Here is a 20,623-nt window from a genome sequence, read left to right on the forward strand (position 1 = left end):
TTTTAGTTCATATTAAGGCAGGAAGGAGGAAATCATCTTGTTATTATACAACCCAAATTGTATCGAGGTCAGACAGAGGGTCGAGCCGTGTGATCGGAGCGTGTGAGGCAACAGTGCTGACCACTGTGCCACCGTGCCCTTAACCCTCAGTGCTCACGTGGCACAGATCGGTGCCGCGAGTTCACCCTTGATTCATTGCCGTATAGGAATAATACAACTCCTTATATGGACATGGACATCCTGGGGTGTGTGTGTGTTTATAGTGTGTGTATCTTCAGGCTCTTTCGTCTTCTTATGCGTTGCCGAGTCAAAGTTATGATTGAAGATTAAACATGAGTAGCGATAATTGTGCAGAAGTCACAAAATAAGCCGTTTTCCTTTTATTTTGACATATATATTCCAAATTTCCCAAATTCAATCCGATCTTTTAAAAATTTTGAGTACTTTTTGCTCAGGTGTGTTTATATAGGTTGTGCTGAAAAAAAGGATATAAGACGCTCTATGTTGCCCATTCTTATAGCTTTTTCCATAGTGATGAGAACAAAGTTCTAAAGGTTAAATAAACACAGTCTGTATTTCACATTATCTCATGTAAAATTACTGCTAATCCAGCTTTAAAGGGCCATTCTATTATACACATGTACAGTCATGCTTACAAGTAGTATATTCAATTTCTGCATATAAACACTTCTACATGTTACATACTGGTCCTTTAATTGTAGCACAAACAAGTCAACATTCATATTTTGATGACTTTCTATTTTAATACTTTTTAAGAAGATTTGTCACGTCTTAAAAGAGATAAATCAAAAGATTGATAGATTAGCATAGAGATGAACATAAACACAGACAATAGGGATTAAATTAGTCCCACAATAGCAAAAGAAATCAGATTTATTATAATTTGTTGACTTGTGTACTATGAGACTATAATATAACACGTATTCCTCCACAGCGGATCAATAACAGTTGAATTTACTTTAATCTAAGTATCAATCACAAACCAGAGCAGGAAAAACAAACGGAGCGTGAGTGGACGAGGACTGAAAACTATACTCAACGTCTAACGAGACCGTGTATCGCGTTACATAATGGTCTAAGAATATTTGTCTTTGGTGTCACGGTGGCAGCGTGACAGAGAGACATATCTACCGGAGTTTATCTTCATGTCATATATTTGCACTTCAAACCTCTTTTTTTTAACCGTAAAGACGTCGACATCAAACGCCGTCTCAGTTTACAGGAAATGTCAGAGCTCAGTTTGTGTTTAAACCGCCGCACATTTGGCATCTATTTTCACGTCCAAACTATTTTTCTTTTTCATACAGGAGATACACAACACACACACACACATGATCTGCCTGTTCTCCCCTTTAATAGAAACAGAAAATAGAAATAAAAAGACTTTTTTTGTCTTTGAAAAATAGACAATACCAGGAAGTTAGTGGTGGTTTCTTTTCTGGAAACTACTTTTGGTCTGTGGTGTTAAATTTAAAAGTCGATTCAGGCCGAGCTGAAGGAAAAAATAGATTAAACTTAGGTTAACATGTTATAAATAGAGCATTTAAAAGTGACCTCATTTGACCAACGTGCTGCAGAAACATTACAAATGTGTGTTTTTATACTGTTTTGTTGTCAAATGAATGTATTTTATTGTTAATATTATTATGATTAATAAATACAGACACGTACACTCCAATACACAATATTTTGTGTATTAACTGCAACATGAGTGTAAAATATGACAGGATACCCACAGTTAAGGCACATACAGTATATAGGTCTATACTGTAGTTATTTGTAGTTTTCACTACATTTCTTTTTTCTTTTTTTTTTAAAAAAAAGCTAATAAATTAACTAGTTTTATTTCAAAATTGTACCAAAAACACTGTATTTATACAAAATGTAGACGAAGAAGAAGAGGAACACATCACATCCTTTCATTTTTGCCGTGTAGGCTTTAAAGTTTAAAGCCTACATATATCATCATCATCATCATCATCATCAGTGTTAGAAACAGAAGTTGTAAAGAATGCAGAAGTGTGACACAGGGCCCAGATTTGGGAGCAGTTAAGGATGCTGTACGTTAAACGTGCGTCTCCTCAGGGTCATGTGACATCCGCGTGGGCTAAGTCCTCGCCTGTGGTTCGCTGTGGTCACGGATTCTCCTCTCGATCACAAACACGTCCCTTAAACCTCCTTATACAGAGCACACACGTGACTTTCTCTGCAGTCTCTAACTACATCTGAGGCTTTTTTTTCTCATTTGCACGATGACTTCTTTATTTGCACGAGCTAAAACCTTCAGCTCTCACTCAGCCGCCGAAAACATGTGTGAGCTATTTTGCATCGGCATTGAAGGGCCGACGCAGCAGCAGCAGAAGCAGCAGCAGCAGCAGCAGCCGAGTGTCCGGTTACTTCACAGCTCACACACACACCATCCTGATGTGAAGTGACTTGTGTGTGCTGTCATAATCCTCACAGTCTGGACTATGTTGAAGAAAAACAGACGCAGCTTTACCAAAGTCACATGTAGGAAAACACACTCTTTATTTGTCTTTCACACCTGAAGTCTAACATCTTTTATTTGTCTCTGACAAACACACACATTGTGGCACATCTGTCCTATTCAGGTCAATCACAGTGAAAAGCGTTCCTCACACCAGGGGTGTCAAACTCAGATGTCCTGAGTGTCTATAGTCAGGAGGAGGCAGATAAAAATGTGAAAAAGTCTTCTTTGTTTTTGATGAAAAAAAAAAACCAAAACAACATAATATACAGCAATAATGACGTTTGTGATGATATTTCACAGAATTTCAAAATAAAAGTGTTTGTTTTGATATGGAACGATTAATATTTCTCAATAAAATGATGCAAAATGAATCTGTAAATTATAAAACTGACAGTAATTATAGTAATTATGACTTTATATTGAGTGAAGGGAAATATGAAACTGATTGGGGGGGCTGGAGACCTCTACAAAACTTAATGATTAACCCTAACCCTTAACCCTTAACCTAATTAACCCCTAACACTAAAGCCAAGCCTTAACTATCAAGAAGCCCTTTAAAGTTGAATGTACTTTGAATAAAGTAAAATGTCCTCATTTTCACAAAGATACACATACAAGTACACACACACACGTTTGCACAGCTACTCTTCTTAGGAAACTAACTTCCAAATCTTAACTTAAGTTCTCAACGTCTAACCCTAACTTTAACTTAACCACATTTCAAGTCATAGGCCTAAACAGAGGTTCCGCCTCATTAGGACCAGGTTTTGGTCTCCTCCAGGATCACTGGTCCTGACAAGGTCAGTGTTTGTGCCAGAAAAAAAACACACTCACACACACACAGAAGATGAAACTAAATGTCTGCTCATCCTCGTCTGTGTGATGTGGAAAGCGAGTTGCCGCCCACCCCGGCGTATCCATGACAACGGTCCTGTGGTTGGAGGACAGGGCGGGACAGTGACATCACTGGTGTTTTTTTCAGGTTTACCACAGAGAGAGAGAATGAGAGAGAGAGAGAGAGAGAGAGGAAGGACAGAGGGAGGTCATGGCCCCACCTCACACACACTCTCACACACACACACACACACACACACAGAAAAGCCAGACATTACTATGTAACAGAACATCAAATATATATATTCTTAAATAACAACACTGAACTTAATCAGAGTTTTTAACTGTCACTTTCTGTCACTGATTAAAACGCTGCTCCATCATGTTTCTTCTCCACTTCTGACACTTGACCAGTAGAGGGCGCCAGACACAAGTACAGTACGAACACCGTGTTCATCTCTTCAACTGACGTCAAACATAGACAGACAGCAGCCACTTTATTAGGTACAGTGTCACTGAGTGTCATCTTCTGCTTCACACTCTGTGTTCTTCTGTGCATGCTGATGAGATGGACGTCTTTCTATTATTTCAAACCAGTCTGGTGTTTTGACCTCTGACCTCTGACCTCAGCATCAAACAGGCATTTTCACCCAGCAAACTCTCTTCTTATTTCTTCCGATTTAAACTTCAGGATGCTTCCATGTGATTAGTTGATTAGATATTTTTGTGAATAAGCAGTTATACCTAATAAAGTGGCAGATGAATTGATTGTAATCTAATTTGATAGTCCCGCAGTATGCTCCCTTGTCCTGTACGTACATTATTTGTGTGCACTCGACTCAAACACTCGAGTGAGTAACGTAAGCAAGAGAGAGCTAATGACGCCACGGTGATCTCTGTCTGTGACTTCGACCAAGATCCCAAGGACAATCACTTTGTCCCAGTAAGCGTCAATAAAGTCAATAAAAGTAGACACCGTCATGGACGAAGACACTCATACAAGTTGTCCTCCACATCTTAAGCTGTGTCAGCATAGTCGGTCCTTGAATTTGAAGGGAAATTGGTCCTGGAAAGTCCTTGAAATGTTCCTGATTTGATGTCAACCAAGGTGTGGGAAGTGAGAACCCTGAAAACTTGGGACTGTTGTCTTTCAAAATAGTGCATCTATTGTTTAGTGTATTCATAATACTGCATGTGAAAGATTAAGGAGGGTCTTCAATCGCAAATCTTGCTTCTATTCCACTCGTGAAACTTCACAGGAAGCAGAAGTAAAATCCATTTCCTGCCTGAAAGGGAAACAAATAGGAAAAGGTGGAGGTGTCCTGAGGAATGTGAGCGGACTGGACTTTAACGTTTCTATGTTAGTGTCACAGAAGAACAGTGTGGGTTGAAAAATGACAGCTGAAGGTCAATTATTATGGTTTTAATAAGTTAATCTCTGGTCCAGTTTGATCTTGATAATCTTTTTACTGAACAATACCCTGTGATAACATTCTCTCTCTGTCTTCAGCGAAGGCCGTCCATGATTGATTTTCAGTGTCGACTCTTGAATTGTTGTATTTCTCGAGGTAAACGACACAAAACAGTTGACCTCGTGTTGTTGTTGGTTTTGGATCCAGACAATGGCTGCAAGGCTGCGCGAGCGGCGTCCAAACAAGGCCGGCGTTATAATAAGAAAGAGGTGCTCGCTCGGGCTCTTGTTTAATATCTCTCAGATGTAAACAGACTTTCTCTCACACGACGGCGCTCGGCGGAGACAAACAACGGCGGCGACAGACGAAGCAAATAAAAGCTTCTCGGTAAAACCCCTGCGGCTGCTCCTCCAGCGTGGCACAATGAAGCGTTTTGGCCGAGGACGAGCACAGCAGTGAAGATGGGTTATTACAGCCCTGGAGAACCAGTCTTTGTTTGTGCTGCAGCACAATATTCCGTCATTGCTGAGATTCAACGTTCAAGATCTTTTATTCACAAGTTCAAACATGTGCGATGCGTACAAATGCAGGTTTGCAACAAATAGAGTCAAAAAATGTATTATAAAATACAAGTATATACACATATGAAACTAGTATTAAAGTTATTTTCCTGTATTTGGGGTTTTGTTACACTTTATTATCAACTTTTGAATTTTGCATCATATTTGTCTGGTTTAATCACAATCCTAATCCAAAATAATTTATTGATATCTTGGGGAATTGCTTTAACTACAGTTATGACAACCAAGAACAGAAAATAACAGAGATTCCCCGCCTATACTAAGATACATACATAAAGATATTAACTATAAGGTACAATATACTAAGAATATATATTTAAAAAAGAAAGAAACAATAGAATTATATAACGTTACACAGTATGTAAACTCTATTAGAAAAGATGGATGCCAAATCCAACATTGGAAATTGCTACTTCCATTTGGGGGCGCTATTGAGCCATAATGCTAACGCACAGATCCACGCACTATGCCAATATCGCATTTTCAAGACACCTGACTTCCATGCAAAGTTTCCAGAGTTTTTATGCATGTTAAGCCCCTCAAAAATGACACAGATTAATAATAATCTGAAGAAAAGCAATAGGTGCTCGGGACCTTATAATAATGCTGCCCCCTAATGGTCAAAGTTCTTTATTGCAGTTCCTTCAAAAGCTCTTTATCGCAGGTCAAATTCTTGAACGCAGCTCCGCTTTCTCGTCTCTATCTTGTCTCTTAATCACAATTTGAAGTTCTCCTTCATCCTCATCCCTCTTAATCCCCATAGATTCTTAATCCTCTCACCTCCTGACGTGGTCCAGATTTGCACTTTCACTTATGAGATGTGAATTATCGTCTGATTTTCTCTCAATAAAAATGTTTCCTGATGTTGTAAATGAAGTGGGTAAATATTCCCATAGACCATCGTCCACCGCTGACTAACAGCTACTTCCCTCCAATTTCCCCTTCCAAACAAGAACCTGGACCATGTCCTTTTTTCTTTCTTTTATTTTTTATAAATATAAGCAGTCTCTCTGTTTAATGTGGGCTTTTGTTCGCTGTGAGTAGGAACGCGGGGCAGATGGTGACGTGACGAGTGCAAACTGTGCAGGTTTAAGTCGTTAAACTCCACTGATCGACACCAGAGCGCCAGTGTCTTCCGTCGGTTCCAACAAATCCAAATATATCCCGTGTCTTAAATCGTCACAGCTGACAGTCGGACCGGGCCAAGTCTGACTTTAAACATGAACGTCCATATTTTTCCTCAAAGTGCTTCCAGTAAACACACAGTGAACAGTCAGTGTAGTGTGTACATGGTCATGGTCAGTGAACTAGTGATTGTGGACAACTGTGGGAAGACCCCCCCCCACACACACATACCAACACACACCCCCATTTATGGCATTGTTATGAACTGTAATATCTCTGTTATACACACACATGGCCACACACACACACACACACACACAGACACACACAGTGACGCACAAATTCCTTGTATCCCAGAGGAGTGTTTTCTGAAGTGGTACGATCGCTGGCAGTCGGTGAGGAAGCGACTCTGGTCCTCCTCCCTTACTGCTTCCTACTATTGTTTGTTACATCCATGTCTTAAATGTCCTTATGAATGTGTGTGTGATCATGAATGTGAGTGTGTGTGTGTGTGTGTGTGTGTGTGTGTGTGAACAGATGCTTATTTTCGGTGTAATCTCAGGTTTTGGTCTGATGTTTCTGATAAGGATGGGACGATACCTATACCGATATCAGCCGATATCCGAGTCATTTTAGACCATTTATGAACTATGAGGCTGTTAAGAACAACGCATTTCTGCTGAGTCATTTCAACGGCGTAACAAACAATATTGTTCTCCCTAAAAAGAAAAAGTAACAGCCCAAACATAACTACGCTAAAATGCTTTCACTTTTTATTTAAATTTCTACAGTCTGTGAATAGTGAATCTTGCGCTTTATAGGTTTTTTGGATGGTATCAGTGTTTATATACATGTTAAAAGTCCGATTTTAGTCAGACTAAGACAATAATTCTGTTTTGTTAATGTCATGTTAACACGTTAGTCAGACTAATATAGTTAGAGCTAGTCTTAGTCGGACTAACATACCTGGATAACGCGATTCATAGTCCGATTACTCCTGCACGTATACGCTTAGTCAGACTGGAGTCGGACTTGGTGTTCTGCGCAAGGACCAAAATGTCTTTCCACCAATCACTGACCAGGAAGTAGAGGTAGACGACGTATAAACTACGGCGATGGCGCGTCTTTCTTCGGACAGCACTGCAACCACATGGTAATTTGTCAAACATTATGAACAGCAGGTACGAAACATACAGGATTTGTTTTTCTGTGACGTAAAAGTAAAAACAGGAAACAGGATCCAATACGCACTAGCTTATAGAGAGCTACAGCGCCAGGAGGCGGAGTCAGACGTACATGGACAATAACATTGATTTTCTACTCCACATACTGCATATAAACAGACTTGGCAAGTTGTCCAATTGTCTGTCTTAGTCAGACTATGACCTTAGCTTGATTAAGCTGTGCATGTAAACTATACTGAGTAACGTCGACTTCAGGTTTTAGGTGACTACACACAATGTGTGGATTAGTAATTCTTCATCCTTAATGTCTAATGACTAATATGGTTGAATAAATGCGGTTTTTAAAAATAAAAATGCCTCTTTCAAATGTATATTGCGGTAAATGTGGGTCATCATTCTGGATCGTATTCATCAAAACAAAATGCTGATGTACATTTTCCCCATCTGGCATATATCTCGGCCACATGTTCGTCCAGATGTACGATCTCTGTCATGTCATGTTCTGAACATCTGGATCGCATCAGATCAGAACTGTAGAGTGTAAACGGACCCAAGAGGCACCGGGAACACACTGGAGTTTAATGGTCTGGAGCAGGTGGACTAATGTGGGTTACAGTGTTATTGTAACCAGATGATCTACTGCTGCATCAATCTGTGTCATTTTACCATTTTGCACCTGTAGTAATAAAGCCACATGGCGGCACGGTGGCTAGCGTTGTTGCCTCACAAGCAAGAAGGTCACCGGTTTGACCGCGGGCCTTTGTTTGTGGAGGTTTTCTCCAGTTTCCTCACATGCAGAGGTTAACTGGACACTTTAAAACAGAGGTTCCAAACCCGCGGCCCCTCAATCAATTTCACGAGGCCCACCACTTAGTATCAAGTTATAATGTTGTTGTATCTTATTAATAGATGAATGCATGATAAATATGTTTTTAGAGCGAACTCTTATCCTTCCACATCAAAACAAACACTTTTATTTTGAAATTATGTGAGGTATCATCATAAATATTATAATTTTGTGTCTTTTTCTCAAAAATATGACTTTTTCTCACCCGACTGGCCCCCTGCTGACCAAACCACACACTCAGTTTGAGAACCCTGCTTTAAACTGACCATAGGTGTCAATATGAGAGGATAAAGTGGTGGACAATGAATGAATGAATGTAGTAATAACGTATCTCAGGACACAACCTTCTCTGCTCCGTTGACATGTTTTGTCCCTGAGTTTATTCTTGATTCTTCCGCTTGTTTCTTGGTCCCTAACCGAAGACCTGGTCTCGTCTCTTTTGTGTTCACAGTCTGGAGTCTGACATCGGTACACTGGAGAGTGAAGAGTCTCTGATCTCCGCCAAAGAGCAGGTTCTACGGGAGCGTCTGAAGGAGACCGAGCGCTCCATAGAAGATCTGCAGAAGGTGAGGAAAACCTCCGCTCGTCCCGCGGCGTAGCCTCGTCGTCCTCTGTAGCATGAAGTCGATTTTCAGCTGCCGTTTAGTTGTGACTTCCCCGTTCATTTGCACCAGTGATAAAAACAACATGGGGCTTTGTGTACGATATACACACAGCTGAGTTTTAATTGTGTTGTGAAACATGAATTAAAACGGACTTGGTGGTTTTACAGAGAGTTCAGAGAGATTAGACCATTTAAAAGCATTTACTTTTCAAAGAAAACAAACTGTTTTTCTGTTAAAGCAGTGTTTTTGTACGTAAATAATTTAGAAATGTTCCAGTTAATCTGTGAAATAATGTGGTTAAAGCTTTAAAAATGGACCATTTCCAATAGAAAACTCTGAACCTTTATTGTTTGTTCACTCCGCTGCGTCTCACATGGACTTCCTCCCATTTCTCTTTCAGAGCCTGATGACCCAGGATGGAGGTATATGAGCAAACACACACACACACACACACACACACACAAACACACACGAAAAACAAACACACATCTGAGCTACTGTTGTGTCCTCGTGTGTGTTTGATAATAGACTCGCTGAGGCAGGAGAGACACAGGCCAGGGAACTAAACCCCCAAACACAGATGCACCAAAGCACACACACACACGCACACGCACACATACACACACATAAGGCCATGACTCTGCAGCCTGAGGCCGCAGCCTTTATCCTGCAGCAATTCACATCTGTGAGCCCTGTAAGCCCCTGCAGCTTTGTTCCCCCAACACACACACACACACACACACACACACACACACACACACACTAACTCACTTCTGCTGCATAAGCAGTGGACCTCAGGGATGCGAGCGTTGCTATGGACGTAGGAACAGAGGAGTTGTGTTGGTGTGAGGATGAAAAACCACAGGAAGTGAAGACATTTCTGTCCTGTCCTCACATTCTGTCAGACCTGGTTTTGGTCCATGAGTGTCCTCACTAAGTTAGCTGTGTGTGCAAACCTCACCTTATCAGGACCAGTAGTCCTACATAGGGGCCAAAACCTGGTCCTAATGTGGCACAACCTCGTTCCAGAGGAACTAGTATGAAGTTTAGGGCTAAGACTTGGAAGTCAGTGCAGTTAATGTGTATGTGTACTGAAACAGGGGGCGGGCAGGGTCACTTAGGGGTGTGGTCAGTTTTGTTTTTTTTGTTTAGAGGCTGGGTTGTGTGTGCATGTGTGCGTGTGTGTGTGTGTGTGTGTGAGTGTGTGTGTGTCCTCTCTCGGCCTTTTCTGACCATGTGTCATTTCCCCTCCCGCGCTCCTGCTCACTAGATGCCACCTGCTGCATGCCCGCCCCCCTCTCCGACTACACGGTCGACCCCGATCCCAGCCACCTCGTCCTGGCCACGCAGCCCCGGAGCTGCCCACCTGCCTCTGGAGAGCACGCCATACCAAGACCCGGTAAGACGGAGGGAGGGAGGGAGGGAGGGAGGGGAGAGAGAGAGAAGAGGAAAGAGGGAGGGAGGACAGGAAGGTTTTGGACTGCAGCCAAGTGGGATTGATGCAGGACAGATTCACACGCACATGCAGAGCAGACACACACACACGTTTGAACTGATTTGGTCAAAATGTGGAGACAACGCAAGAAAACTAACATAAGCCTCCATGACATGATCACTTTTTCTGCTTGTAAGCTGCATTATATTCACTTTAATTTCGATATTAGGTGGATTCAGATTAGTTTTTACTGTACATTTGTGCCAGTTTTTGTCTTTAGTCTCTCTTTAGTGACTCGCTGCGACACCATGATCTATTGTTATCTGCTTGTGTTTCTTTTGTGTTACTGCGCTGCTGACGTTGCAGCAGTTAGACAGTCGTAGTTGTGCCTACTGTGCAGATTTAACAACAAAAGAGATTTAAGGAGAGAGGAGAGATTTAAACTCACTTTTGAGTTTTCACACTTGCCTCTAAATACTAAATGACCAAAGAGTTGACCAGAGGTAACCTCCGTACTTCAGTTTGTTCAGTTTCTGTTTCCACGGTTTTAGTTTCAAGGCCTTGTTCGGACTGTCAGAATAAAAAGCTGATTCCCACCTTTCGTCGGTGCTTTGAAATGCAGTTTTGCGTCACTCGCAACAATTATGTTAAAAAAAGAAACAGAGCTGCAGAAAGTACTGAAAGTATTCACTCGTGTCGACCAGTCGCTGAGTTCATTATCAGAGCAGATAAGTCTGGACACACTAATAATAATTGATCACAGTCTGAACTGAGCCTTCTGTTTGATTAATAACACTGAATATGAAACTAATATGGCAAATGAGAGTTCTGTTTCCACATCCTCACACTTCACCTTTTCCCTCCCAACACCCAACCCTTCCTCCACTGGACCCTCCCCTTCTGCATCCCTCCCCCTGTCTCTCCTCCCCACTCACCCCCCTCCTCTCCCCTCCCTAACAGCCATGTTTGCCATGGAGATCAACGTGCAGCACGACCCGCAGACCGGCGAGCAGCGCATCCTCTCGGCCAACTGCGTGAACCCGTCGGACGCGGCGTCGCGCGGCGTCAAGGTCTACGACGACGGCAGGAAGGTGGTCTATGAGGTCACGTCCTCGGGCGGCGTGTCCACCACCGCGATGGAGAACGGCTGGAGCTCGGCGCAGGTGGACCAGCTGATCCAGCGGGCCGCAAGGCCTGCCGCGCGAGGAGGAGACGGCGGGAGGAGTCAGGTGACGGTGACTCCAGCGACGCACGCAGATTTCGATGATCTGTCCCCGCCCTCCTGCGCCCCGCCATCCATCCCTTCCAGCCCGCCAGCCCAGGTCGTCCTCCAGAGGGAGACCAGGTTGGGTATGATGCCTCCGTCTGCTCCCGTCACGACCCAGCCTGCCTCCTCCGGTCAGCCGGAGTTCACATGCCAGCCTGAGGCCACCGCCGAACACCCGGTCACCATGGTGTTCCTCGGCTACCAGGACATTGAGGACACGAGCGAGAGCAGGCGGCTGCTGGGCTTCGACGGCGCCGTGAAGGCCGAGGTGGTTCTGATCGACGACGATGACGAGAAGTCGCTGCGGGAGAAGACGGTCACCGACATGTCCATCGCCGACGGCACGGCGGCCGACCTCGTGTCGGGGCGGCCCGCCACGTCCGAGGGCGCCAGCACGGAACTGTCGTCTGACGGCCGCGAGCCCGACAGCACCTCCTCGCCGCCCGCAAACCCCGACACCAACGTGGCCCCCCCGCCGGGCCTCACCCCCGCCACAGGTACAGACAAGAGGAAACGCTGCGAGTGCTGCATCCTCATGTGACTGAGTCTTCCCACTCTTCCACGCTTTTTATTATTACCCACAACACCCCTCTCTTCTCCTCTGTGTCTGGATGATTACTAACAGAAGCCCCGCCTTCCTCCTCCTACTCCTACTCCTCCTCCTCCTCTTCTGGACTCTGATCAGCTGTCACACACACACAAACTCTTGTCTGATCTTTGACCTCTGCTCTGTCATGACCCACTCTACAACATGGAGGCGCTCTGCCTTCGCGCTTCCCTTCTCCTGCCACAATAACACGGTACATTTGACCAATTCAGATCGCTACGCAGGAAAATAAGCCGTTCTCGTGCCGCTGTGTCCGACAGACGGTTTTTATTTTAGAGACAGCTCAAACCAGGTTCGGTGACACTTTGCGGACAATCAGTCACTTTGCCATTTTGTGTGAGTTTGGCTCCGAGGACAATCGACAAGGTCACCACTTTAAAAAAGAAAAAGAAAAGCCAGTTTATAAAACATTCAATAAGCCAAACACACTCTCATTTATTTTTAATTTCTCTTCACAGACACCTATTTTAATTTTTTTTTTAAATCCACACACACACCACACATTAAAACCCTTCCTCGTACACTCTGTCTGGTTCGGGCTGAGAGGAGGGAACTACTTGTTGCCTTGGTTTCTTTATGTGCCTCTTCACTCTTCCACGTTAACTAGAGATAGTTTAGATCCTTTTATTTCAGTTTGCTGTTGTTATCTGAACATTTTATTTCCTTTTATGAAACTTTAAAAAAAGTGTATTGAATTGTTAGGGAGCCAGTTTCCTGTTGGGGAAACAGAGGTTTTTGACACTGTAGTTTGTAGTAACTCAACTCTCACTCTTTCCCTCGACTCTCTTTCTCTCTGTGGCCTGGTCCCATTTCACCGTTTGTCCCTAAATGTCTCAATCCCTTGGAATTGAGTTACAAGAGATAGTGGTTGGAATCTTCCGCTAATTAAGAAAACCACTAAAAGAACGTGACACGTCAGTCTCCGGAGTTTCGTCATTATATCACTTACATGGACGATGTTGGACATTAGACAGGCTGTCACTACTTGTGTCCAGCAACATGGAGACATGTCAGAATACGTCTTCAGCCCCTGAGAATACTGATGGGCCAGTTTATGCTATGTACAGTGGACTGCTAACATCTTTTGTTGTGGTTAACATGCTAAATTGTTGTGGTTAGTGCAGCTACACACCATGCTAAACATGTTGTGGTTAGCATAACTACACATTATGCTAAACATGTTGTGGTTAGCGTAGCAACACATTATGCTAACTTTGCTGTAACAAGCATAGCTACACAACATACTAAATTTGTTGTGGTTAGTGTAGCTACACAACATCCTAATTTTTTGAGGTTAGCATAAATACGTAACATGTTAAACATGTGGTTATCATAACTACACATTATGTTACAGTTGTTTTGATAATTGTAGCCACACAACATGCTAAATATATTGTGGTTGTAGCTACACAACATGTTAAACATGTTGGGGTTAGCATAACTACACATTAGGCTAAACATGTTGTGGTTAGCGTAGCTACACAACATCCTAAATTTGTTGTAACAAGTGTAGCTACACAACATGCTAAACATGTGGTTATCATAACTACACATTATGCTACAGTTGTTGTGATTATTGAAGCCACACAACATGCTAAATGTGTTGTGGTTGTAGCTACACAACATGCTAAACATGTGGTTATCATAACTCCACATTATGCTAAACATGTTGTGGTTAGCGTAGCTACATAACAAGGGCTGGTTAGCCTTTACACCCTATCACCCATCCCTTCTACCTCAACAAATATCAAGAAACTCTACTTTCTACATGTGAACGTGCAAAACAGAGGCGCAGGGCTAAGTTTTAGGGGCAGGGGGTGAAATGGAATTGAGCTTTTCTCTCTAAAATCTCTCTGATCTTCTCTTAAAACTCCAGCTATTCCACTGCTGAGGTCACTTCCTCCTATTCTAGTACTTCCTAACTCAGCAGCCAATCCGAAGCTGTGATGGAACACCTTCTCTGGCAGCCGCTTTAGTTTCTACACCACCAACCTCTTCTCCCCCCGCGTGTTTAAACACTGTAGAGCACAGGAAGCTAAATGGCAGCTTTAATGATTGACGCTCTGGCTCTGGTGGAAGGAAAAACACCTTTCCAAGCTTTGAAAAACCAACAATGGCTCAACACAAACAAGCCTGGGCACAAAGATATAATGAATGATGAGTATAAATAAGCCACTACCTTTTTTTAGATTGTGTGCAATTCACGTTCATTTTTGCCCGTTAAATTCACACGTCACAGCTGCGGGACGCTGCCACACATCCTTTACAATTCAGAGGAAACTAAAACCACTGCCAGCTTGTGCCATAGTCACCAAGCCAGGCCCTCGTTTACAAGGGTGCTTCACAAACTGTGGTCTGGGTGCCATTTTTACATCGTACGTGCTGTATATTTACATACAGGTCCTTTTCTAGGCTCTCAAAAGCGGTCATTTTTGCCCCCACTCGATGATGTGAAACGACGATAATGGGGCTTTTTGCATTTACGTACAGAGAAGGCTGGAGTCTCACCAGAGCCAAACAATTAAGGTGTGTGTGTTTTAATCAAGTGAACACGCAACGTGATGCTTGTTGATCCGAGTGTTTGAGTTGCATCGTGACAAAAAATAAATAAATAAGACTTCTTACACTTAATGTAATGGGCATAGACTGGCCTTTAACAACTATTTATTTATGTATGTATTTATTTTTAGAATGCAGTGCCTTTTTCCTTTTTTGTCATTTATTTCACTGCTTTATGAGGCATGGCCATTGACTAAACACCTTTCACCATAAAGGCTGGCAAATACACGGGTTTTTATTGGAAATGTTATGGTAATACCGTGTTATTTTGAACATAATGTCCAAATAACAGCCGGATAATAGGCTGTTAGATAAACATCTGTCTCTCTCTACTGCCCCTATTGGTTTCCAAGCAATATTTGACGACGAAATGAGTAGAAATAAGATGGTATTACCATAATAGTGTTACAATAACCCATGAAAACAAACAGCATCCGTGACTGTGTGAGCGGACGCGAGCACGTCCACCACGCTTGTGTAGATAAAGAATGTAAATATACTCTATATTCTATTTAGTGAATGATTTTTATTTTCCATTATATATATATATCTATATATAGATATATATAAATACAAATATATAGAGAAATCTAGAGATTATTGTGATTATTCGGGTCGCTGCAGACGCCACGTGACGACTTTGCATTGTTTCATTCATTCATAATCTCACAATCTAACCCTCACACACGTCCTCTGACCATCACCAGCTCCTCTGTCACTGTGGAGGATCTTTAAAATATGAAGTGGAGTTAAAGGTCCAGTGTGTGAGCGATAGCGACATCTAGTGGCGAGACTACAGATTGCAACAAACTTCCACTTATCCCTCCCACTTCCCCCAAGCATGTCAGGGAACTACGGTGGCCTTTAAATGCCAGAAAGGATATCATCATCATCATCATCATCATCATCAAGTGTACTGAGTTGTTTGCTGATGAGGTTTATGCAACAAGTGGGCGTGTAAAAACATTTTAAATAAAAACAAAAAAAAAGGTAGTTATACATGTATATAAACACACTTGTACAGATAGAATATTACATTTTCAGCCTGTAAACCTTCCTAAATGTTACATACTGGACCTTTAATGAGCTACAATGAGCCACCAGAGGAATCCATGAAGCTGATCATGGATTTCTTGTTCTCTTTAAATCATAATGTAAACACTTTATTTCATTTGTTTTCCCTTGTTTATTTATTTATTTTTGTTCTGTCATGGAAGAGGTCGTTGATTGACGGCCTGCGGGGGGGGGTCACATTCACGGACGTTCAGCAGATTAGCAGATTAGCCAAACTATGTTTATTTATTGCATGCAGACTATGCAGATGGAAAAAAAAGAAGTGTGTGTTTAGTGTGTCGTTTTACCCCCCGCGCACACACACACACACACACACACACACACACACACACACGTGATGTGCAATGAACGACAAAGCACTTACTGTATGTACTTACAAAAAATATAAAATAATTAAATACAGCCACAGTTTTAATTAAAGAAAGAAGAAAAGTTTGAGGCTGGGATTAAGTTAAGAGATTACGCTCGACTGATCCTGTCTGCCTGTTTGAGTGTATGTGTGTCTTACCTCAGCTGTGTGTCTTTGTGAGTCCACACAAATGTAACGGCCTTTTTGAGGATGAAGACCTGGTTTTAGGGTAAGAATTAAGGCTCCAACTAACGATTCTTTTCAGAATTGATTAATCTGACGATTATCGAGCGCTCGTCATAAAGTGTTTTCCGAAACCTGGAAATGATTCTGGTTTTGTCCACAAACCAAACTTATTCAGTTTGAGTGATTTTTTTTATGTGGAGCAAAGAAATCAGGAAATGTTCACATTTAGGAAGCTGAGAAAATCAGAAACAGACAGATTTATCGATTAGAATAGTTGACGATTAGGTTAAAGGTTAGGGTGACACTGCAAAAACAGCCCTACTTTTTTAGTTTTTAGAAAAATAATCTGGTGCCAATGCTGTATGCAAATGTTGTTCCTTAAAATGAGGAACAAATGTGGAAAACTTGGACAGAATTTAAGAAAGTTGTACATGTTTATTACAGCAAAGAGATTCTGTCATGTAGGAAATGTTTACTGCAAACCCGTGTTTCAGCTTCTTACTGGTAATTAAAGCTTAAATTCAGCTCTAATGTCTTATTAAGACAAAGTTAGATAGGTGTTTTTTATTAAAATATAATTATTTTCCAATTTTTGTTTTTGTACAAACACGAGAACAATGTCCCTGAAATGAGGCTGATTTTACTTTCTTTTTTTTTTTGCAGTGTAGGCACTTAGTTTTGATGGCTAAGGGTAAGGGTAAGGGGCTACTGTGTGTGTGTGTGTGTGTATAAGGAGAACAGGCGTGTTAAGGTTGACCAACCTCACTGCCACACCTGCAGTACTCCTCTGACGACGTAGGGGTCGCTCTGTTTCTCTCGGTCTTCTGCCCTCATCATGGTTGTAAGGACTGTTTAAAAAACAAAAATAAGAAAAAAAGGAGCCATTTTCTATTGTTCACACTTCTCTGACTCTTTCTCCTCTCTCTATGAACAACTCACTTTGTAACTCTCCCTCCCTCTCTCCCTCTCTCCCTCACTCTCTCTCTTCCTCCCTCTCTCGCTCTCTCTCTCTCTGATGTCTGTTTCTTCTTTGGTGAATAAAGCTGAGTTGCTCCACTGCCCCTCTGCCGTCTCCTGCTTGTTCTTTCCATCTCTCGCTCTATAACATTCACTCTTTCGTTGGCTGCTGACAAAAAATAATAAATAAATCACAAGCTGTTCTCACTGCATCCCTATCTAACTAACACACACACACACACACACACACACACACCCAAAGATGAAGAAGAAGACGGTAAGTGTGTTTCCAGCAGCCTCAAAAAACATATTATACACCAGTTGAACTTTAATATTCGCTGGTTTTATCTTCATTATGGTCACTTATTCAAAATAAAGTAAAGTAAACGGTGAAATAATGGACAAATGTGAGCTATTCTGTGAAGTTGCTCCATGAAAAATCTCCCAAATCAACATCAGATGGTAGAATTCTCCTCTCACGCCGTACACTTGGTTTAATAAATCACACTTTTTTTATGATTGCGATAGAAAAAAAAGAACAAAAACCACAGCGATGGCAGACGTTCAGCGTTCAAACTGTGCAGGCGCGTTTAATTAAGACGATGTCGGAGTGAAAATGGCCACGATTGAAAACAAATGTGGCTTTTTTGATTCGACGTGAACGTGAACACAAAAACGTTTCATGTGATTAAATCACACTTGCAATAAATTATATTTAAGAGGATAAATTGGAAGATAGTAAGGTAGTTTAAGGTTAAGGGAGAATAAAAGAAAGTAGAGTTGGTAGATAAATAAATAGCTAAATTAATCAGCTTGTTAATTATTAATCTCCTTGTTTTCCCTGGGCTCTAGGGGGCGCCACCTTGGACCAAATGCAGCAGTTTTTAATCAGACTATAGTGACAGCACTGATACAGACGTAAATAACCAGATATTTGAGAGCAAATTGCGTGAAAGTTGTTTTACTTTTGCTCATAAAAACGTCAGGATCAACACAGAGACTTTTAACACACAGCATAAATCAGCAAAAGTTCATTTCCTGCAATAATCAGTTTAATAAAAGTTGTATTTGTTGTGTTATGTCATCGTTTTATATCTGAGTTTATCTGAGATGACAGACTGGATGTTTCTGTACACGTGATCTGACGATGCAACGCCGCGGAGAAAAACCAGACCACAAAATGAATGTCCATTAATGATGATGTCATCTCACACACACACACACACACACACACACAGGACACAGGCATGTTTTCTCTAATAACGGACACTAACTGATTTAATCTAATCTGGAGATGATTACAGGCTGCATGGTGTGTGTGTGTGTGTGTGTGTCGCTGGAGTCCATTATAGACGTCATTATCATTACGCACGCACACACACACACACACACACACACACACACACAGCTGTAAAATAACGTTATCAAGAGTGAGGGAGAAAAACACATGTTTAAGAATCATGTGCATTAAAAAAATCAGCTTCTATGAGTGTGTCATGTGTGCTGAGGTCATTCAGTGACTTCGTGGCTTAATTCTATTTATTACTCACAGAAATGACACAAGGAAATAAACAGCACAGGCAGATTATGTGAGTTGGAGCTAAATTATTGGATGATACGTGAACCAAGTTTAATTTCCTAGTCTCCTCAAAGAGTAGCACAACCCTCAGTCACTTCTACTTCTTATACTATTATACTAATCTAAATCTGTTTAGTGCTTCCTTTAAAAACTCTCTATATCGATTCTTGTCCTTTTTGCACAGACTCAAAAACAGACACTGAGGTCATGAGATGAGCCACTGATCAGATTATAAAATAAAAGTACAGCACACTGACTGTATCTACGTGAGGAAATCATCTTTTGTTGTGTGTTCCAAAAAATGTGTGTTCTTACTGTCTTTAAGACACAGGATTCATCTTTATTTAAGCCATCAGACTTAGATCAGATTCTTCTAAAACCCCTCATAGAGACTCAGATTCAGTTGTTGAGTCGTTAAATAAGAAGACAAAGACAATGTAAACCTGTCTTGTCCCTGAGGACAGTTTTATTAAGAATATGTCATATGTTGGTATAATAAGATTACTGTTGCTCAGTTCATGGAATTCTTGTTAAGAACAGGCAGAGAGGAAAATCTGATCAAAGTGAGAAAGAAGAAACTCCCTTTTCCCCCAAATCCAAAGAAAAATCCCAACAACAACAACAACAACAACAACAACAACAACAACAACAACAACAACAACAACAAGCACAAAATGTCTGCTGCAGTCCGGCTGTGAGTGATTCAGGGGAAGTCCAGTGCAGCTGTGATAATCAGGCTTTTTATACTGTGCAGACCAATCAGCTCCCAGGATCCACCTGTACACACACACACACACACACACACACACGCACACACGTGATTCAATCAAGCACACACACCTGCAAACCATCACACACAGATACAGACACACATACACAGAAAAAGGGAATTATTTGACACATTGGTATCAGTATATGTGCAGAAAGGTTGTTTTAATGATTAATGAGGATTAATATCAGCACTAAAAATAGCAAGTTTAGTCTGTTTATTCTCTCCTTTATTTTCATGTACCCCTAATTGTATCACCAGTGTGTGTTCACTGAACTAACAGAAATGTTTATTAGTGTGGAATATACGTGGCAAAATAAGCCAATAAATACATGGATTAAAGCAGTAGAGCTGTTGGCTGAGACTTTATGGCAGTAAAAGTAAAAGCTACACTCATTCATGTCCGTGTGTTCTGCTGCTGCTGCATTGTTCCTGCAGCGAGTGTGAGAGTCAGGAGGTTTGAGGATGACAAGAGAAGAAATCACATGAACTTAAGTTCTCACGGTAGAAAAAACTGCTTAGTCATGCAGAAACAAATGCTCTCCTGGAGTCCAAATTGTCTCTGAAAGATGACAATAATAATAATAATAATGATAATAACAACAATAATAATAATAAAATGTTTTATCACAGGGTTCGACCAAACACCAGAGGTTGCCGTGACAACAGAAAATGGCCATCAAGCTCCCATTCCGACCAGACATCCTCACACTGCCATGGTGAGTCGTCTCTGTGTGTGTG

The 20,623-nt window shown here is 41.6% G+C and overlaps 1 protein-coding gene across 3 annotated transcripts in view; it reads left to right on the forward strand.

Moving 5' to 3' along the window:
- The window catches only part of LOC131446546 (A-kinase anchor protein 2), a 95,669-nt gene that overhangs the window by 39,930 nt on the left and 35,116 nt on the right, over positions 1 to 20,623 (forward strand). For all 3 annotated transcript variants that reach the window (XM_058617839.1, XM_058617841.1, XM_058617842.1), the window contains exons 5-9: positions 8,947 to 9,061; positions 9,501 to 9,522; positions 10,371 to 10,499; positions 11,496 to 12,299; positions 20,516 to 20,601. In XM_058617839.1, the coding sequence (XP_058473822.1) occupies positions 8,947 to 9,061; positions 9,501 to 9,522; positions 10,371 to 10,499; positions 11,496 to 12,299; positions 20,516 to 20,601 (1,156 nt within the window). The remainder of the gene's footprint in view (positions 1 to 8,946; positions 9,062 to 9,500; positions 9,523 to 10,370; positions 10,500 to 11,495; positions 12,300 to 20,515; positions 20,602 to 20,623) is intronic.

This window comes from Solea solea, chromosome 19 (assembly GCF_958295425.1).
Source record: "Solea solea chromosome 19, fSolSol10.1, whole genome shotgun sequence".
NCBI lineage: Eukaryota > Metazoa > Chordata > Actinopteri > Pleuronectiformes > Soleidae > Solea > Solea solea.